At 41.0% G+C, this 22996-nt stretch overlaps 1 protein-coding gene across 4 annotated transcripts in view; it reads right to left on the bottom strand.

Annotated features, from left to right (window-relative positions):
• KCNK2 (potassium two pore domain channel subfamily K member 2) overlaps nucleotides 1-22996 on the bottom strand; it is a 214177-nt gene that overhangs the window by 37304 nt on the left and 153877 nt on the right. For all 4 annotated transcript variants that reach the window (XM_065589481.1, XM_065589482.1, XM_005288719.5 and 1 more), the window contains 2 exons: nucleotides 11989-12149; nucleotides 7523-7709 (listed from right to left, as the gene is read on the bottom strand). In XM_065589481.1, coding sequence (XP_065445553.1) covers nucleotides 7523-7709; nucleotides 11989-12149 — 348 coding nt within the window. The remainder of the gene's footprint in view (nucleotides 1-7522; nucleotides 7710-11988; nucleotides 12150-22996) is intronic.

The raw sequence follows: 22996 nt of genomic DNA, 5'->3' as shown, positions 1-22996 counted from the left end.
TCATATATGCTTCCTATGCCACAGGTCTTTTCCTTCCTTTAACAGTTGACCATACAAATAGGACAACTGCTTGGTGCACAGATACACTGTCAGTTCCTAATAAGTACACCTCTACCCCGATATAACGTGACCCAATATAACACGAATTTGAATATAACGCGGTAAAGCAGCGCTCCGGGGGGGGGGAGGGGGCGGGCGTATTGCGCACTCCGGCAGGTCAAACCAAGTTTGATATAACGCAGTTTCACCTATAATGCAGTAAGATTTTTTGGCTCCCAAGGACAGCATTATATCGAGGTAGAGGTGTATTCTGTTTTCTGAGACGTCATAGAAAAAGGCATCCAGGACAAAAATACTGAAAGCCATTTTGATCTCAAGTGGCAATACAAATTACAATATAATAAATAATGGGGTAGGACTTCCACCTGGCCAGAGCTGCATGGACAGAGGTGGTTACATTTCTCAATTCCAATATATTGCCCTTCTGAGTAAACTGACTGCATAGATTGCAAATGGAAAGCTGTAAAGGCCCTCTTCCTTAACTTGTTATTAAACAAACTGTCTAAATATCTGACATATTGATGAGTCTTTTTAACAAGGGGGAATCAAGATGAAATATTGCCATGTCTAGTTGCTTATTAATATCCTCTAGTCTCAGCTTGATTAGGGATTTCACATTTTTAAACTTAAATCTAATTATTTCCAATTATGAGAGGTCTAGAGAATGAAAAGAATTTTGAATGTACTCTAACCAAGAAAATATATGTGAGAAAGCCCTGCTGAACAGGTCCTCTAAGCATAGCCTCAGCAAACAAAGGGGATGAATACTATGAATGTGAAACCAAAAATTGATATTATGGTATTACACTTTGGACAGAAAAGAATTCATGCTTGACTCCGCTCTAAGAAGAGCAGTGGGTTTATTATTTGGGAGACCAAGAATCTTTCTAAGAAATTTGTTTTCAATCACTTTCATTCTCAAGGGATTATTCCATGCCCATATTTCCGCACCATGCAAAATTTGAGCATATACCGGACACCTTGGCCTCAAACACTAAAGGCTAGAGCAATTAAGTTGCCCCAATGAGCCTACAAAATTCAAGCCTAACATATTTGCATAATTTATTTATATGCAACTCCCATCTTTGACCTTTGTCTAATTTACTTGAGTTTTTGGACATCTCATTTCATTTATATACAATACCTGCCATATTAAGATTCGCTACTTCAGAAAGGCTTGAAAATACCTGTTCATCCACTTGTTATCTACTTTGCACTATTTTTATATACAAATAATTTACTCTTGTGTTACAAATATCGTCATTTTGAGGCTAACTTTAGTACCTGATAATATCTTTCATTATACTGAAAGATGACAGATGTGGCATGAAAAAGCTCTCCACTTTTCACCTTCATAGAACATTTATATTATTGGCCTGATTTGTTCTGTACTGTTAAAGTCAATGGTTTCACTTCAAAGCAAGAGAAGGAGAGAATTTAGAACCACTGTGTCCTATTTCTCAACAGAGGATATAGGTTATTCCACAAGCCTGGTCTCTTACCTCATTTTCGCAAATAGGAACTACAGCCGCAAAGCTTTGTTCGGTTATGGAAATTATTTCTTTCTCATGGACATGACCTGCAAATTAGATTGTCTACCAACTATCTAATTCTGCCATGCTTACCTGTATTGATTAGTGCCCTTCTCTGCAAGTAGCCTCATTGGAATAAAGGACACTACTCATGTAGTAAGATACTACACCATGTAAGTAAATGTGGCAGAACTGAGACCTATGTTAATTAGACACTATTATTTACATAGCAACCAAAGCACAGCAGGCAATTCTGTTTATATCAGTGGAGTAACTCTGGTTTACACCTTTGTAAAACATAAATATATGAAAAATGAGAGAATAAAATGTAACATAAAATAACTCAATGGTGAGGTCAACACACATCTTGTTAAAACTATTATTTATGTTTACATGGTATTTTGTTTGATTTTTATAGTACTCAGGAAAACAAAATCTTTAGCATTGTTGTATCACAGAACTCAAAATACAGGATATGGATCAATTTGCCAGTCATTGTGGAATGCCACATTTTACCAGTCACTTTTTATTTTCTTCAATAGGTGCTGTAGTATTCCCTTTGAATGGTTTGTCACTTTGTTATGTATCGTGGCAAAGTACAATATTTTGACACTTGTTTTTGTCACAAATTGGAACAAAAAAAAAAAAATCAAAATATGCTCTTCCTGTGAAAGAATTTGATAAGTGTAATTGTTAAAATACTATATAATTATTTTCTTGGACATGTAACAAAAGAACTCTCTCTCCATCTCTCTCACCCCTTTTTTCCATCCTGGGACACTGCAATCCTCTATGGTTGCTCTAAGATATCCTATTTTAGTGGAAGTAGCCACTGAAAGTTTCCACTGGCTTAGGGTTACCATACGTCCGGATTTTCCCGGACATGTCCGGCTTTTTGGGACTCAAATCCCCGTCTGGGGGGAAATCCCAAAAAGCCGAACATGTGCGGGAAAATAGGGAGGTGCTGGGCCGGGGGCGCTTGGCGGGGGGGCTGGCCCGGGGGTGCGTGGCCGGGCCAGGCCCGGCGGTGCGGGGCCAGCAGTGCTGGGCCGGGGGCGCTGGGCCGGGGCCGGCAGTGCTGGGCTGGGGGTGCTGGGCCAGCGGTGCTGGGCCGGCAGTGCTGGGCCGGGGGTGCTGGGCCGGGGCCGGCAGTGCTTGGCCAGGGGTGCTGGGCCAGGGGCCGGGGCCGGGCCGGGCCTGGCGGTGCGGGGCTGGGGGTGCTGGGCCGGGGCCCGGGCTGGGCTCGGCGGTGTGGACCCGGGGGCGCTGGGCCAGGGGCACTGGGCCGGGGGCCGACAGTGCTGGACCGGGGGCTGGGGCTGGCAGTGCTGGGCCGGGGGTGCTGGGCCAGAGGCCGGCAGTGCTGGGCCGGGGCCGGAGGGAGCCGCTCGGTTCGGGGGGGTAGACTGGGCCGCGCCTCCTCCCTCCACCCCACCCCCCCACCCCCCGCTTACCTGCTGCCTGCTTCAGGCTTCCCGCGAATCAAATGTTCGCGGGAAGCAGGGGAGGAGGCAGAGTTGGGGCGGGGACTTTGGGGAAGGGGTGGAGTTGGGGCGTGGGCGTGGGCGGGGCTGGGGGCAGGGCCGGGGCCCTGTGGAGTGTCCTCTTTTTGGACACTCAAAATATGGTAACCCTACACTGGCTCCAAAGAGCAACTAGGTTTTGGATATAATAAAGATCTGTTAGTCTACTGTTTCCTGGGAATACTGAGTCTCGAACAGAAATCAACAGAGACCAAGAGAAAGAGTCTAGTGGAATCTACTGGAATTTCTGTCAAGGCAGCCTCCATTACAGCCTTTCAGTTTCATTACGCTTCTCTATGTTTAAATTCTTCTGTTTGCTCCCTTCCTTGTCCCAGCTATTCCAATACACACTCAATCTCTCTCTCTCTCTCTCTCTCTCTCATCTCCCTAAGGATTTAAGTCTCCTCCTTCCTTTTCTCAGCCTCTTGGCGTCTTGTTTTCTGCAAAACTCCTCTCTTTAAAAAGTAGTGATTTCTGGGTTGGTGTAAGATGCCAGTCTGGGGACTCACCTCTTCTCCTTAGGCACAAAACAGGCACCATTCAGGCAGTGGAAGTGGCAAGCTACACCACAGTGCCCTACCAGTGTACCTTAGTTCTGACCTGGAAAGACCATCCCTAACTTATGGCTACACTGCAGCTGGGAGTTCTTCCCAGTGTGGCTAGACAGACACGTGCTAGCTCTGCTCACGCCAGCACACTGAAAATAGCAGTGTGGCTGTGGTGGCATGGGAAGCGCTTGAGCTAGCCATCCAAGCAGGTACCAAGAGGGTCAGGTGGGCTTGTATTCAGGCAGCTAGCCTGAGCCACTGGCCGTGCCAACACAGCCACACTGCTATTTTTAAGCACACTAGCTCAAGCAGAGCCTAGCACGTGTTTGTCTACTAGGGTTACCATACGTCCGGATTTCCCCGGACATGTCCGGCTTTTTGGTCCCCAAATCCCCGTCTGGGGGGAATTGCCAAAAAGCTGGACATGTCCGGGGAAATAGGGAGGCTAGGATCTCCAAATTTGTGTGTGTGGGTTGCCCGCTGTGACATCATCTTGGTGCGACACTCGGCTCCTGCCCAGGGCATGCTGGGGGCTGTAGTCCGGCCGGGCCTCACGCTCCAGGGAGAGCCGGGAGAGGGGAGCGGCCGAGAACTACAACTCCCAGTGGCCCCTGCGACATGACCAACCTGCCCCTGTGAGGCAGCAAGCCGTCAGGGGAGGGGGGGCGCGGGCCCCTGTCCTTTGGGTGGGGGGTGTCTCTGGGCGCCGCTCGGCAGCCATCGCAGGGCTGGGGGGCGCCCCCGGGGGGGTTGTGGACGCCAGCGCGTTGCGGGGAGCCGGCACTGTCCGGATTTGCGTCCCCCTGGGGCTGGAGCAGCACCCCCACCCCGGGCACCAGTCACGTAGGGTTACCATACGTCCGGTTTTTCCCGGACATGTCCGGCTTTTTGGTAATCAAACCGCCGTTTGGGGGGAATTGCCAAAAAGCTGAACATGTCCGGGAAAATACCGGCCGGGCACTTCCCCTCCCGGGCTCCAGCTGCTCTGATCCTCCCCTGACTCTTCGGCTCTGTTTAAGAGCCAAGCTGCCCGAGCCAGCGCCACTGGCTTCGGGCAGCCCCCTTGCCTCTGGACCCCGAGCCGCTGGCTGGGCACTTCCCTTCCCGGGCTCCAGCTGCTCTGCTCCGGCGGCGCAGGGTCCGGAGGCAAGGGGGCTGCCTGAAGCCCAAGCGCTACCGGCTTCACGGTTTGCCGGGCAGCCTCCAGACCCTGCGCCCCCGGCTTGGCGCTTCCCCTCCCGGGCTCCAGCTGTGCTCAGACTCAATTAAAACTTGTTCCTCACTGCTGAGACAGTCAGCATCAGTGCCAGTTGTAAATGAGTTTTTCAGATGTAGACACCTATGCCTAAGACCTGGACTACAGCTCCATTTTTACCTGCCCCACGACTCAATTGTAATAAATACAAAACTAGGCACCATTTCACATTCTACAGCTCCAACAAACTAGGAGATTTTATTCAGCCGATGCACACCAATGTCTCAGAAGCATACAGGATCTACCCACAACTTTAGCAGAGGTAAGAAGAAAAAGGAGAAAGCCATGCTATGGTGGCTGAGCAAAACTCAAATCTTACTACAATACATGATCCCTATTAAGTAGCCAACTTGCAAACGTTCTGCATGCTTTCTCATATCTAATAAAGAAACCCAACCATTAAGTTAGCTCAATGTTTAGAATTATGCAGAAACTAACTGATCTTTGCAAAATATTCCAGACATCTGTTGTTGATGCAGAATAAACTAACTCACAAACCAAGGACAATGTTTAACCAATCAGCAGCCAACTTCAGATCTGTCGCAACCATTCTGAGCTTCACAGCTACAATGGAGATAGAAGTCTGATGCTCTTCCTCTAAAAGCACGGACCCATACAACTTGAAAATCACCATTACCAGTACAGGACCCAGGACACAAAGGCAAGCAGTTATGTGGTACACACACTGACTACATAAATACCAGTCTTCTGCATATTAATCTGAGTGGAAATAAAAATCAATAGTTTCATGTTAATAGTGGAAATGTGAAATGAAAATGTATATAAAATGAACTATTACAGAGTAAAATCACGCCAGGATGTTCTGCAGAAAGATAATGTGTTTTCTGGTAAAATACAAGTTTTAATTATACTGTGCACTGCAGGAACAAAATTATTATATCAAGTGGGCCCATGAAGAGGCAAATGTACAAAAATTTATATTGAAAGAAATGATTAATGTGTACTCAATGTTTCAGTTACAGCCAAGTGGGCCATTTCACATTATGCCCCTACTATAAATATAACCAGGCCTTGCATTAATGTACTGCTGATTGCATCAAGATAATATAAAACATGCAAAGCTTTGGCTTTGAAGCAGTGTATCAGCTTTGACATAGTGCTAGCCAGCAGCAGGTGAATCTCACTGGAATCACAAATTCTGAGCCAATGTCTACTCCTGCAGCCAGAACAGCAAGCAGAGGAAAAGAAGAGAATATAAAGACTATAGAAAGGAATATGGGAGAAAGAAAACAGCAAGCGACATACAAACCTAACATGCATTCACATTTTATATTTATGTATATGTCACACAAACACTACATTAAAATAACATTACAGTTGCCAAGTCAAGCACTCAAAAATTAGGAAATGCCACAATTAAGTTTGCCAGTGCAACCTTAATTCAACCCCCTTGGGCATAAGCATTATGCTACAGTCTTTAATTACATGATCACATACTATATTTTCCACAGGATCTCTGCCTCATTCAGTGCACAGGCCAGATGATGCTCCTGGAATAAATCCCAGCTGCTAGGACCAGCAATTGCAGAGAAAGACCTGCTCAGTTCCTGCAGCCTTGGATGGAGCATGCTTAGTCACTCTGTGGGGATGGTGCATGCGCAGTCCAGTCAGCACATGGGAGCTGTGAGCATGCTCACAACAGAAAAACTCTTCAGAAAAATGTAGCTCCCAAACTCTAACAAGTTTCTACCAAGCATATGTGAATTGTAACTTTTCAAAGCCTATAATTTGGCCAGTTTTTTCGGGACCAGACACATTCCTGACACCAGGACAACCTCCCTGCCACGTTTCAAGTCCCTGCTAAAAAACATGGAGGCACTAAAGCTTCTCAAAGAAACAGTTATAGGATTTTTTTAAAACATGGACAAATAATTTTTCTCTAGCCTCATTCTGAGAAATGGTTATAGAGTTTAGCTAAAACTTTCATAACAAAATTCAGTCTGACACTTAGTATGGAAATTTTCAGCCCAAACAGTTAAAGTTTGGTTAAGTTATAAGTGATTGAAAACAGGGTCTTGTAATGGAAAGTGTCACGCAACCTTAGCTACAGCGCAGTGCTGCCAACTCTGCCTATAACACACACAAATATATGCAGGGCGAGAGTGAACACAGGAGACAGAAAGCACAGAAAAAGAGAGAGCATGACAGCCAGAGATATTTGTACAGCTGAAACCAAATTCTGAAACAATATTTTGACAAGTGAGAGCAGAAGATCACCATTGTCAGAGCTGTTTTTAAATGACTCCAGTGTAAAAACCAAAATATTTAACAAACTGAAATAATGTACTTATTATTATAATGTTGTACTTGTCTAAAGTTAGAAAAAACTATTACAAAGTTAAAACAAGGTTTTTTGGTTTTGTTCATGCAAATGATTCCGATTGAAATAGCAGTCTGAAAATACTTGTCAAGCAGAACAACAGGTGACCCCACGTTCTCTTCTATAATCTTATCAGCAAAGCATCTACATTCTGATGGAGTTACGTGAACAATAATTATATTAATTATCACAATGTAAATCCTGTATAACTATTAAAAATATTACAGATTTAGGTTGAGAAAAGAATCATGACAAAATCTTACCTGCAACATAGTCACCAAATCCAATGGTAGTTAAAGTGATAACTACAAAATAAATTGCATCTAGTGTGCTCCAGCCTTCTATATGCTTGAATATTACGGCAGGAAGAGCAACAAACAGCACACAGCCAAACAATATGAATATTATTGTTGATATGATGCGAATCTTTGTCTGGCTCACATTCCATTTCTACAGAAGAAAGGGAGGGGAAAGAAAGAAAAATCCATGGTTAACAAAACTGTGTGATTGTACTTGATCACCTATCAAACCCAGAATGAGAAGCATCACCTTTACTAAGGAGCAGAGCTGGATGAATCATTAATTTTTAAGTTCATTAGCAGTTAAGAAAAAAAAGATTAGTCAAACAGAACAGCAACAAAATGTTTCAGAATTTTTGGTGAATTGACACAAATCAACAGAAATTTTGTTCCGGTTAATGAAATATTTTGTCCAACCAGAAACAAAATGTTTAATTTAGTTTATAGGCATTTTAATCCTTCAGAAAAATAAAAGCAAAAGAAATGAAGGGCCGGAGTTACAAAATGGCCAGAGGAGGAGGAGAAGGATCTCTACTTGTAACCTTTAGGCAGTCGGTAGGCACTCAGCTGGGACAAGTGAGATACAGGTTCAACTCCATGCTCTAGGCCAGGGATTAGAAACCAGCTCTCTCCCTGCCAGGTTGAGTGCCCTAACCCCCAGGCTATTGATTATTCAGGAGTGGGTTACTCTCAGCCTCTCGTGTTAAAGCTATTCCACTTCGCATAAATAATTAAATAGTAATTGGGTCAGGGCCTTTAACTGGGGTCTCCCCCTCTTTTCTCATCAACATCTCAAAGAGCTCCTAACTGTCCTTGTGAATCCAGCCTGAAAAAAAATTTAGAGCTGAAATGATTCAACAAATTTATGACTAGAGTTGGGTCAACCTGAACTGCATTTTTCAGCGCATAAACTATTTGTCTGAAAAAAATTTCCCAGCGGCACTCAGAAGGCTAGGATATTATCATTCTGGGTATGTCTACGCTGGAATAAAAGAGCCGCAGCTGGTCCAGGTCTACTGATTTAGGTTTGTGGGGCTCAGGCGGCAGGGCTAAAAATTGCTGTGTAGATGTCCGGGGCTCCACAGCTCAGGCTCCAGCCCAAGCCCAAATGTTGGCAGAGCAATTTTACAGCCCCACGGCCTGAGCCCCGTGAGTCCAAATCAGCTGATCCAGGCCAGTCGCCAGTGTTTAATTGCTGTGTAGAATTACCCTCTGGGTCCACCACAGGAATAGAGGTGTTTATTCAAAGCAAATGTGGATATTCTGGGAAACACTTGCAGTCTCTGAATGTGATTCCCTTTTTGTTCTGAACGAATGGCATTTATACCACTCAGTAATACTAAAGGTTCAGCAGATTTGTCATACTGCAGTTTGGCATACTTCACTAAATGTTTAAATGGGCCTCAAATGGCTTCTAATTTTGTAGGTGCAATTTTTCACCTGCAAGTAACTACGAGTAAAAATCATGCATTTTAGCCTTCTAAGTATCTGATTGCACCCACAAATCAGGTAATGGCCTAATTATATTGGTTCAATTAAATGCAGGCAGAAAATTGCACCCCCAATATTGGAGACTTTCTTAAAATCTGGCCTATTGTATAGATAATAAATGAAATCCGAAAAGAGCTTAACTGGTTCCTGATTGACCTTTCCTTATATTTTTTTAAACTAGTTTAGTGCTTGTGAAAGCTAGTGGAGACATCAAGACCAAAGCCAAGCTTTTATCATTCAAAACCAGGAAGCACCGGCTGTGGTGATGTAAAATCTCCTATGATGTGTCTCAATTTTTATTTTATTTTGCTGGTGGGGAGTGGGAGGGGAAAATCACCTCTAAGAGTGAGAGAGCCATTCAGTGTCTGACCATTCAAATCAAACCTTCCCTGCAGAGACTGCCAACAAGGGAGCAAATTGCTGCTCAGTTTTATAATATGGATACTTATCTATTAGGAACTGAATTAAGCAGTTTTCCACACAGGGAGACAATTAGCCAATAAATGCAAATAGAACTGGTCAAAACCTTCTAGAATCTGAATTTTTCAACAAAAATTTTCATGAAAATTTTGATTTCTGAAGAGAAGGAGTAAAGAATGATCAAAACACCTCATGATGTTTTCTTTTCATTTTTTCAGCCAACTCTAGATGCAAATAGCTCTTGGTTGCCAATGATCCAGCTGGGTTTGAAATGGTGGCTTTGAGCCGAAAGTAAGTACCCTGAGCCTTTTCTTTTCACTTGTCTGAAAGCCAGCATTTGCTTGGTGGACGAAACTGTCTGGCATAACACCATCTGCATAGTGAGAATCTCAAAAGCAACCATGCTAGCGGACAGTTCCTACTATAGAGGAAAACAGGCAAGCAATACGGCATGCCGCACAGAACTGGTCCCTTTGAACACACAACAGTTGCAGTGCTGGTACAAACAACAGGAAATTGCACTGCAAATTAAGGCTGCTAAATAAATATGTATTTAAAAATGTAATATGACAGGTACTGTACCACCTTCTGCCACTGGGACAACCAGCGCTTGGGTTGTAGCTGTAGCTGCTTCAGCCACTGGAGGCTGCAGTATACCTAGATGCAACTGAGGGACTTCTGGCCCTACAGCACAACAGGCAGTGGCAGAGAGAGGCAACACGGAGGAGGAAATTCACACTTCTGTGGGTCTAACTCGGCAGAGGCAGAGTATGTGGCTGTCTGCACATGCTTCTTGCTGCCTCTGCTACTGCTTTTCCAGATCTGGCAACAAGCGTGGGAGGTGAGACTCACAGTGGTGGTTGTCAGGTAGGAATGGTGAGGTTTCCATGTGACAGCCATCAACTAGTTAAAAGGAGCAGTTTTGCCAACTTTCACATTTTTATTGCAATTCTTGCAACCATTGGTGTTTTTCTTTAAGCCCTGGCTGCTGAATTCCTGTGAATATGTAAGAATCTCAGGTTTCATTTCATGTTTTTAAAGTGTCCACACTTCATGGTTGCAAAGATAAGCATGAAAGTGTGACCTCGGTGCATCTAAAGGCTCAAAAACCAGAAGGCCAATAAAAAGAAACCCGAATGTACTTTTCTAAAAATTGCAATCCTAGACGGCCCTGACTCATTGATTTTTGAATGTTTGGGGTTGGCAACTTGCTCCTAAATTCCCCTGGGGCAATTTTTGTGCTTTTACAATTATACTGTCCTGTTCCAAAAAGATGTTTTTCTCTGCCCTATTTCTACTGTAGATTAAAGACCAACCCAAACAGGGGCCACTTGCTCAGCCTTCAAAGACTTATGTCTGTGAGTAACTTCACATGTGAACAATCCCATTGACCTTAGTAGAACACCTGATGGTGTCATAAGCAGGCACAGACCTCAACTACGCCAAGAAACATTGAAGCCAAGTCCTGTCAAATACACATGAAAAAAATGAAATGAAAGGAGAATTTTGTTTCCAATCTCTTTCAGTTACATGAATTGTAGGTCTTACTTGTAACAACAGAGAAGTACAAATTTAAAAAAAATCATACTCTGTCTGAAAGTTAAGTTGCTAGTGTCCCTTTAGATATCTGTTTTATGCCAATCAGTGGGATAAAGCTATTATAGGCTCAGAAAAATAAATGTATAAAACAGGCAGTGGGATTTAGTTTCAAATGGATTCTTGTGTAGGTGTAAGCACAATTTTTGCCTACTACCATTTGCACATGCTTAACCCATGTATTTGCACTTATGATGAAGCAGAAGAGAGCACTGGCCAAACTTTCTTTTAAAGACTATATTCTCTCCCACCCCCTCCTTGTTAAAATTAAACAGAAGGATGCTTATTTTAGTTCAGGGGAAGTCCTGGAGAAGGGGAGAGTCCAAAGGTCACTTCCTATGCTGTGGGGGCTGTACAAGGAGGGCAAGATACAGTATGGGGAATGGAAAGACAATAGAAGGGCTCACTAGAAGGTGTAGCAAGGAAGTACAGGAGTTCACTTCCTGCTCACTTTGAACACTGCCTATAATATCAGTGTATGTTTTATCTATGGTTTACCATCAATGTCAAAGTGCCTGCACCGATTCCCCTATATTATCTCAAGTTATCCCATTCAGCCACATTTCTGTGTCAGTGACTTTTTACTATAGTGCGATACGATAATTTTTTGAAACAAACTGCTGCTGCTCTAGGGTATTTTAAAGGCAAATAAAAATATGAGTTGATTGATTTGGATCCAATTTCTCTTCCCAGTCATAATTATTTTAGGAAACTGAATCTGAATGTATATGTTGAACTTCACCCAGTTCTCTGTCAACAATGTTGGATAACATGTACTTTCAGTAACCTTCAACGCACCTTTTGCCAGACATTAACAATGATTCAATGCATTATTCCCTTTAAAAAGTTTACTATATTTTTACTTAATTTACTATATTTAGAGTGATGAGTAACATTCAGGACAATATATTTAGCATACTTACAACAAATGTATCTTCTACTTTGGCAATTCCTTTTCCAAATATGGTCCCTAGTTGATCTCCAACTCCAGCCAACAGAAAACCAAACAGAGGAATTCCCAATAAGGCATAGATGATACAGAATATCTTTCCACCTTCTGTACGTGGCGAGATGTTCCCAAAGCCTACATTACAAACAACTTGGGCTATTTATAAATTACTTACACATATTAAATTACATGTCCAAAAGTATTGCAAGAGGAGAAAACTTAAGCAGTCCCGTTGGATCAATCACATTATACACTGTACATTGCTATAGATTCACCCTCGTAATTTGATTTTCTCATTTTCCTCATTCAGAGTGTTGTCCAATTAACCAATTTGTCTCCCTTATACATAGAATTCTTATATTGCTGAATTTTTTTTCCTTCTCCCACAGAGTACCTTCACCATAAAGGCTGACTCCTGCACTCCCTAATCAGGCAAATCTCCCACTGAAATCACTTGGAGCAAATCTTCCATTGACTTCAATGGGTGATTAACCTGAGCACAGGGTGCAAGATCAGACCCTACTAAGTGGAAATTACTATAACTGGAATTGCAATTTGCAGACTGCAATGCATTGAAACGGTATGCAGCTTATATTCAAATGTAGTATAAACAGTGTTCCAAAATCACAACGAGCCACATTTTCAAGGGAGACCGTATGAAACCACATTTGGATGAGCAAGATGAGGATTTGTACATTAAGGGTACATCTATACTTACCTCCGGGTTTGGCGGTAAGCAATCGATCGTCTTGTCTAGACGCGATAAATCGATCCCGGAAATGCTTGCCGTCGACGCCGGTACTCCTGCTCTGCGAGAGGAGTATGCGGAGTCGATGGGGGAGCCTGCCTGCTGCATGTGGACCCGTGGTAAGTACTTTATAGTTCGAACTAAGGTACTTCGACTGTGTATCTTAGTTTGAACTGGGGGGTTAGTGGACCAGCCCTGTGTGGGACTATTCATATACTTAGGACTCGAAGGAGTACACACATACAGGAGGCACAATAAGACTTTGCAATTTGATGCCACTGTCCATTTGAAAACTCAAATCACTTACAAAGATTATTGAATTTAGTTAAAAACATACTTCCAGCATGCATTTTAGCTCTGTTTTAAAATAGGGAAATGGAGGTATAAATACATTCAGTCCTGTAAGATGCTGAATGCTCTGAACTCTAAGCACCTCACAGGATTGGACCCTAAATGACTTGTCCATGGCCACACAAGAAGACTATAGAATAAAATCCAGATCTCCCGAGTCCCAGTTCTGCGTCTTAACCCAAAAGCCTTCCACCTTCCTTGATTCACCCACATTTTTCATGGGCTATTTGCTGCAATCTCCTATCCCTATAAGCAATTTCCATGCTTCACTTTTCACCAAGATGGTATTCACTAATAAAGGCCTGAAAATTTCAGCAAAAATGTTTTTCTTTCCTCTCCCTCTCCGGTTCATTTTCATCAAAATCTTCTACAGAAAATTTCAACTTTTCTATGAAATATCAAATCAGAATATTTTGGTCACAAACCAAAATCCTTTTTGTTTTCAGGCATTCAGTTTTTCAACAAAATATCAATTTTTTCCATGGAAAGCAGACATTTTTTGCAAAAAATTTTGTTTACTCAAAAATCCAATTTTCTATTGAAAAACAATTTAGACAGAAAACTTTCAACAAGCCCTACTCGGAATTTATAATTATTTTTTTTCCTTTCATGTATAGTTCCCCATTTATACTGATTGAGATATAGTAGGGGCACCTGAACTTCCAGAATGCAAGAGGTAATACAAATAAGTGAAGGTCTTTTTTGTACCTAGCCCAATTTCTGTTTATCTATTTTGAGCACCCTGGTTTAGCATCAAAGACAAATTTTCTTCACATGCAGCATTTTGTTTATTTTTATTACTGCCCTTCTTGAAATTAGAGATAAATCAGAACCAAAATCCTGTATCCAAACATCTCCCCTTTTCCAACACATACACACTTTGGAAAATTTTAAATAAAAATCTGGTTATGAATGCTATGGCTTGAGCCAGACATTAGAAAAGTTTGTAGTAACGTATGTAGCAGTTGTATTGAACTAAGAAAAGCATTTCAAGAATGTAAAGTATCCCCAAACCAAATTTATGTTGCAGGCATTGTATTATTCTTAATAGAAACACTACCAGTATCCTTTTGTATATACGGGGGCCAAAATCATCCCTGGAATAACTCTCCGGAAGAAAACAGAATTATACAATTCTCAATATGCCTTAATGTAAGGCTCAATATGCTTTAATGTAACATTTAACCTTAATGTAAACCTCATTTCCCAGACAAAAATGAGTTATGAGGGAATTAAGGTTGAGTACACATCAATAATCAACAGCAAAAAAAGTTATCTGAGTTGTAATTATCCCAGAATCAAGCATTATAAACCCAGAAAATTCAGTTAAGGTAAAAAGAAGTGCCAACCTATTAGGGATAGAAATGCACCCAAACAACCTTAACTCTGCCCTGTAGTGACACTATGCAAAAAAAAATCACATGATTATGATTAAGACATTTTAGCATTTGTTGTCTCTGATTAGATTAAACTGATTTTAACTAAATATATGTTTTCTCCCTTCCCTGCCCACTACCCCGTGATGTCACTACGGGACAGTGTAATACAGTGCTCTGAGTTAATCTGGAGCCAGGACTGGAGCCACTGAGGTTTACTGATGCATTCCCCACTTTACTGCACCAAGCAGATCTCAGGGCACGATAGAATCTGGCCCCAGAGTTTTAAAATAAATTAGCTTCTGTTTACTCATGGCCAAACCAAGAGAGAGAAATAAATACTATTTAGTCTGGTTTAATAAACAGGTCTGTGTATGTGGCTACAGTATTTTTGAATAGATTCTATTGTTCAATTTTTATAAGGCCTTAGCATAACTTAGAACCAAGCATCTGGGGCACCATGTGCAATTCAGACTCTTGTCTTTGGCAATAGCCCTTGTTTTTGGTAGAGCCAAGAGACATATTTCCCTGTTCCACATCCTCTCAGTGATGATAAAATACTTACCCAACTAAGCATACTCAAAAGAAAGAGGCTGCTGTATTTTCTTTTTAACTCTGACATTGCCATTTCCATTCCTCCCACTGCTGTCAGAGGAGATATGTTTCTTGTGCACTCTATTTGTAATCTGCTACTAATCACTTCCAGGACATCTAGTTCCCATTCAGCTCTATGTATTTACATCTTTACAGAGATGTACTTTACATAGGAACTAGATGATGAATCTCTTTACTTTTATGGCTGTCAACCATTTGTATATGCTCTTCATAACAGATTTTTTTCATGTAGAAACACCATAGAAAAGGTCTCTTTTTAATTAATTGCATTTGAAGGGTTCTCACACACACACACATTCTGGATTAACGGCCAGCAGTGACAGGTGGTGCAGTGTACCTCTGGCTGGATGCTCACTTCTCAGGAAAAAAGACGACGTGTTTTGGGATCTATCGTTATAACTTAGTGCCTTAGCCAGGGCTTTGGAGCTGTGCTTCGGCTCCGGAGCAAGCTCCAGGCAAAAACCTGCAGCTCCACTGCTCCGGAGCTGCTCCGCCCTTCAGCTCTGGGCTCTGCTCCAAAGCCCTGGCCTTAGCAACATGGTCTGTTATAAGATTTCCATCACACACATGCACAATATTATGTTTCATAATAATATGCTACCACATATTACAAATCAGCCTGTCTTGATAGCTACATGAATTGTCCCTAAATAATATTGTCCTATTACTTCCCCACATTGTGAGGTATTCTTTTATTTAGGGAATGGGAGAGGAAATGTACATGTGCTTATTGTGATTGATTTAATTTTTAAATGTTTTGTCTAAAAGAAAGCTATGGTTCTCTAAAAACATCAGCAGCGTGCTGCTCCTACATCAAATGAGAGAAAAACTACATCCCACATGGCTACATCATGCTGATCCCAGCACATAAACCATAGGGACACCACTACATGCCTCCAAGTATCTTGCAGCTCTTTTCTATTTTCAGTGATCGCATAGACATTCACAGCATTAATGTACTTGCTATAGCTTTACCACTGAATAAGTTACATGGCAGCAAAGGTCTTCACTGCAGAGTTCTCTCTTTTGCTCTATTAGCAGCTCCAGGCCCATCCAGATGCCGGATCCTGTTCCCAGTCTGCCATATTGGCTGAATTACCTCTCCAAATCAGCAACATTTACACCCCTCCACACTCTCTCTCCGCCTGTCCCCTGGACCAGCATTTGTAAATAGAAACATGTCTGGGTTCTCAGGCTCTGCACACAGGTCAGCACCACAACCATACAGGCAGTTGCTGTGCAAGGAGAGATTCTTCACACCTCCTGTCCCGTGTGTGTTTCTACTCCTCTGGTTCCGGTACAAAGGGATTCCTGGATTTAGCATCTAGAGTCAAAGTATTTCTTTCAAACAGTTTGTGGATATGAACTAAGGCAGTGTTTTTCAAACTTTTTTGGCTGCATACCCCTTTCCAGATAATGTAGTCTACTATGTATCCCCATCTGAGATAGGGTCATAATATACCTATGATTAGATTACCTAGTCTTCCTAAATAAAACGCATTGTCTGCCATTACAGGATTTTTCTTGCCTACCCCAGTCTGAAAACCACTGAACAAAGGGATCCAAAACCCATTGAAGTCAATGAAAAGATTCCCTTCGAAGTGCTTTTTATCAGGCCCTGTCTGCAGTGAACTAGAAGAGAATCAAAAATTTTACTTCCAAAACTGGGTCACAGGCAGTCTGCCACCTACCTTACTTTAATAAACCATAGCATGACTTACCTCCTGGTTTCATAAAATCCCTTCCATGGTGTGTTAAATGCTAAGTGTGCCACTAATGCCCAAAGGGTTTGTGTGCATTTAGAATATGTTCTCTGACAGGTAGTTATAGACAGATACAAGAAACACATTTTAAAACCAAGTAGCTTCCATTCACCCATGAGTGAACCAAGACAGGAAGGGCATTGTAAATACTGCCTAATTGTTCTCTTCAGCAAGATAACACATTGCATGGTTTTAGCTGCAAAATCTACATCATCCAAGACTCAATTTACACATGTGATTTGGAAAACTCAGTCACCTACTGGCCTTGGTAGTAGTGGGTAGTGCAAGAAGTTGCAGTATTTTAACTTAAATATGTAAACATCAATTTGTGCTTTTCAAATTTCATTTCACCAGTTTCACACACTGTCATTTTTTCACTTGAGAAAGGGCCAGTTTTGCATGAAAATTAGTCATTTTCATGACAATTTGTCTTGGTTTTGGGCATCACAGAAAATGTTTAACATTTCAATTTCTGATTTTTTTTCCATGACCAACAACAATTTGCATTGAAACCATGCATAAATTTGAATTTCATGGAAATTGTTGCTAAAAGCAAAAACTTCTAGGCCACAAATTAGCCTGAAGTGAAATGACAAATTCTCACATACAACTGTACAACAAAATGGTCACTTTTGCATCGTTCTAGAAGAGAAATCATGTCCATAGCCAGTCACATATAAGAAAAGGAGACTGAGAATGAATGTACAAAATCTAACCTCTATTCTCAGTATTATCAAACTTTTGCTTTGGTTTCCCAGTTAACTGCTTGTCTTAGTCATTCAGAAAAGCATCCTTAGGTCCTTTACTATAGTTTCAACCAATTCACCTGGTACTGAAAATTGTTTGAAACTATAGTAAAGAACAGAATTATCAGACGCATAGATGAACACAATTTGTTGGGGGGAAAAGTTCTGTAAAGGGAAATCATGCCTCACCAATCTACTAGAATTCTTTGAGGGGGTCAACAAGCATGTGGAAAAGGGGGATCCAGTGGATATAATGTACTCAGATTTTCAGAAAGCCTTTGACAAGGTCGCTCACTAAAGGCTCTTAAGCAAAGTAAGCTGTCATGGGATAAGAGGGAAGGTCCTCTCATTGATTGGTAACTGGTTAAAAGATAGGAAACAAAAAGTAGGACTAAATGGTCAGTTTTCAGTATGCAGAGAGGTAAATAGTGGTGTCCCCCAGGGGTCTGTATTGCCACCAGTACTGTTCAACATATTCATAAATGATCTGGAAAAAGGGGTAAAAAGTGAGGTGACAAAATTTGCAGATGATACAAAACTACTCAGGATAGTTAAATCCAAAGCAGGCTGCGAAGAGTTACAAAGCAATCTTACAAAACTGGGTGGCTGGGCAACAAAATGGCAGATGACATTCAATGTTGATAAATCCAAAGTAAAGCACATTGGAAAACATAATCCCAACAATACATATAAAATGATGGGGTCTAAATGATAAGGTCTATAAAATCACAACCAGTGTGGAGAAAGTAAATAAGGAAGAGTTATTTATTTCTTCTCATAACACAAGAACTAGGGGTCACCAAATGAAATTAATACACACACACACACACACACACAAAAGGAAGTATTTCTTCACACAATGCACAGTCAACCTGTGGAACTCTTTGCCAGAGGATGTTGTGAAGGCCACGGCTATAACAGGATTCAAAAAAGAACTAGATAAGTTCATGGAGGATAGGTACATCAATGGCTACTAGCCAGGATGGGGAGAGATGGTGTCCTTAGCCTCTGTTTGCCAGGAGCTGGGAATGGGCGACAGGAGATGAATCACTTGATCTTTACCTGTTAGGTTCACTCCCTCTGGGGCACCTGGCATTGGCCACTGTCAGTAGACAGGATACTGGGCTAAATAGACCATTGGTCTGATCCAGTATGGCTGTTCTTATGTCCTAATTTTCAAAATAACTGCAAAGAACATTGGCTCTAATGTAAATTACTATTTTGAAATATACTCGGACAAACTTCTATTTGGAAATATACTCGGACAAATTCCTGGGACAAGCACAATCTTCACTAAGGTTAGCTGAGCGGAAAGAAGTATTTTATGGAAAAGGTTACATATATCCTTTTGATTTATATGAATAGACCCAGGGAGCTTCCTATTTTATTTGCAATATTGTGTAAGCGAGAAAGTCTCACTGATTCATTTATGTGATAATGACTTATCTTCACAATCAAGTGGGATCAAAAGGTCTGCTCTCTCTAATATTTTCCTTTCAAACAAGAAAGTGCAAGCCCACATTTCAAATGGGTGTTTTCTCACAGTGAGTTTCATAGGTCTCAGGACCAGAAAGAACATGAAGCCATCAGGAAAGTCAAAATGAAATATTTTGTTTCAGAACAGTCTGACCCAAATTAAAATACTTCAGTTTGTTCAATGTTTTGTTATGAGGCAGTTCAGCATTGAATTGCATGTGCCTACGGTCTCATGGGATTTGTAGTTTGGGTGCCTGATGTCCCCCATTCTCTTCTATGGGCTGAGCTCCCTGGCCAGATTACCTCTTCCCTCTGACTGAGCTGTGTGGTGCACCATGGGAGTCACATGGCTGCGGGTGCATCATGGGAGAAAGACAATGAACAGATTGGTACATTTCCCAAACAGGAAAATCCTTGTCATTGCCATTGGCCATGCCCTTTCTGTGGTAAGCACCATGTAGCACATGTATTGGTAGATGAAAATATTGTGGTTTGTTTGTTTTTAAATAATTGCCCTATTTACACAGACTTTATTCCTACACACTCTCACAGGATCTCATGCCCTCTTAACCATGCATCTGTTACAGTAATTCCCCTTTCCAAAAAGGCATCTGTGTGTTTTGGAGGCACATGTTGATTAGGAGGGAGAGAAGAACCCTGCCTCCACCCCCTTACCCCCCAGGGAATGGAAACTCTATGAAAGGAATCATATGGAATCCCTAGTCTGCAGTGCAGGTTTTTCCCTTTATAGAGTGTGGTTTGGGTTTAGGAGATTAGTGCTCACACATATGCTTACCCATCAGTGTCAAAAATTAGATATATTTTTAAATAGATTTACATCTGAAAATGGGTGAAAACAATAATATTTCTGCATCACATAAACACTCTGTGAATTGTTGCTACACATTTGATGCCTTCAAATGAAAACTGAATGGGTGGGTTCTGAAAATAGAATGGAAACTAGCAAATTGAGACATTTGAACGCATTGGCTGATACATAAAAATAAAAATTCCTAATTTTACTCATTTTAGCGGTATAATTATCTTGTTGGTTTTAAGCCAAAAGAAGAAAGATCTGAAATGATCAGAAGGCAATATTCTACAATAAGGGACATTGCTACAATAAATAAAGAATAGATAACAATTATTTTTTGAATTTCAGAGCTGTTAGTGCCAGTTTGCCAACATATTGGTTTGCTCTTTCAAGAAGGTTACTATAGGACTTCCATGTGAATGCTTGCAAAATTCTATGTGTACTATTATTATTATTGGGGTAGTGCCTATGAACCAGCCATTGATTAGAACCCTATGGTGCTAGATGCTATGCAAGCACAAAACAAAAAGATGGTATATGTGCCCATATGGCAAGTGCAAATATCTGCACACACTATAAAAATTCTATTGCCTGGGCATTTACACTCAGGGTGTGGAAATGTTCAAATTTACAATTGGTCCTTTTTCCTTATCCACTCTTTTAACTGTCTTGCCCACACACACCATCACATATACTAAGGGAAGGTAACAATGTTTTATGGCAGTGGCTCCCAAGCTGTGGTCCATGGATGACTTGCTGGTAGTCTATGGTTTAAATCTCCTCCACCTTGTTTCTAGCTGCTAAATTACAGCTAGAAATAATTAAATACTTTTCCATACAAACAATTACAGTTGCTGCAGTATACCAGTTCAAATTTACCTAGGGTGCCATGTGGGCTTGAACTGGGAGTGCTCACCTGAGTTAAGAGCGGTGTCTTCCCTGCTATTTTAACTGAGTTAGCTAACCCAAATTAAGAACACACCTTGTTTTGCAGAGAAGCTATACCCTGAGTTAATTACCTGGGAGAGATATTGTCATATAATCACCTCTTATTAGTTCTGTTCATTGTCCAATACAGCTTTGCTTTTAGCAAGATATGGATTCCAACCATTACAACGCCAACCATAGTTCTCATCAATACATTGGTCTCTGTTGGAACACTTCCAATATATTACACTGGGCTGTAACTATGTCCCTGCACATGCCTGAAAGAATCTCTGTATGTCATATATATAATATATCTTATTTTTCTCCATTTCAACATTCGTTAACAGCAACAACAGAAGCCTATATTAATGTTTATAAAATGTGTCATACTCCAGAGCAAGAAATTCAAAAACCAAGGGCCTTATCCAGATACATGTGAAGTCAAAGTGATGGTACGTTTTGTTTAGTCTTGAGTGGGGATAGAAACCCCAAGACAAAAAAATCAGGGTACCAGTATTCATAGAAATTAAATCTCCATTCAGTCAAGGCAATGTGCCAGAGCAGGGAAGGAGACAGCCACAGCCTCGGTATGGGTCCTGAAGCTGTTGCAGAGTCCTGTAGCTGACACTCTGTTGCCAGGGTAATTTAGGTAATTGTTACAAGCCTACTAAAAGCATAAAACATCAATTCACAGAGCTATGCTTACTAATGCTGGATCTTTATTTCACATGGCTGCCACTTTGCCCAGTGAATATTATCTACTTTTATCAATAAAAGGTTTGTCTATTTTTTAAAAACTTTTATTTGATTTTTTATTGCTATATGAATTTTCAAAATGTAATACTTATTCTAGCAAAACTGATACAATTCAAACAAAAAGTCCAACCATTATTAACACACACACACACACAAAGTTTGCTGAATGAGAATGTACTTAGCTATCCTATTTATTAAAAAAAATGAAAATCAAGCAAGTGAATAGTTGCAGACATCATTGATCTTGTACTACCCTCATAAAATAAAATTATTCTTATCAAGTAAAAAGTAACATGTATCAATCTTAAATCTGATCCAGGATGAATATTTTATTTTTAACAGTACTCTCATAATATAAATACAACAGAAAACCCTTTTGAAAAAGAAACAAAAATTGTGTTTCTTGAAATTAGGGATACACACAGTATACACACTGATGGGTAAGCACATTATTGTCCGTTGGCAACTTTAACAGATTTTGGAATATAGTATTTGGTTTCTGGAACTGCAGAGTTTTATTTAAGCATACCTGTCTCATCTTTCCATCCATGCAACTAAGTGAAGAAAAAAGATTTTTTGTTGTTTAAAAACCAAGGATTTTATGGTTCTGGTTAATAATGGCTTTTGCTAATGGATCATTCAAACTACACAATCTATGCACATTCACTATGTAGCTAAGTTATGCTGTTTCATGCTCCACAGGCTAGATAATAACATGAGAGTACTCTCTGTTTCTTAATCTAAACTGTCTCTTTATTAAAAAGAACTATTTACAGAGGTGCTCCAGATGCAGTAAGCATCCCAAACACATGTACACACACTCACTTCCTGGTGCCGCCTCTAAACTCCTCTCTCCAACAACCCGTGTTTCCCCCTGCAAGTTCCATGCAGGTTGCTACATCTTTCTGGTCAAGGATTTTTGTTGTTGTTGTATATTTTGTGCCAGTATTTGCTGAGGCCACAGATTATTAGTACATAATGCACAACAGGAACATGGCCTTTACTGCTCTCCCACTGCGACCTACTAGGCCTCATAGTCCTTCAAGGTGATGATCTTTGAATAAGTCTCCCATTTGCAATGCTGAGAAGTGCAAAGTAATGCACATCGGAAACATTGGAAAAAATAATCTGAACTATAGATTTAAAATGATGAGGTCTAAATTAGCTGTTACCACTCAAGAAAGACCTTGGAATCATTGTAGACAGTTCCCTGAAAACATCTGCTCAATGTGCAGCAGCAGTCAAAAAAGCGAACAGAACGTTAGGAACCATTAGGAAAGGGATAGATAATGACAGAAAATGTCATAATTCCACTATATAAATCCATGGTACGCCCACACCTTGAATACTGCATGCAGTTCTGGTGGCCCCATCTCAAAAAAGATATCTTGGAATTGGAAAAGATACAGG

The sequence above is a fragment of the Chrysemys picta genome, chromosome 3, assembly GCF_011386835.1.
Source record: "Chrysemys picta bellii isolate R12L10 chromosome 3, ASM1138683v2, whole genome shotgun sequence".
NCBI lineage: Eukaryota > Metazoa > Chordata > Testudines > Emydidae > Chrysemys > Chrysemys picta.
Note: the sequence above shows the minus strand (reverse complement) of the source record. Positions and strands in the feature narration are given on the sequence as shown.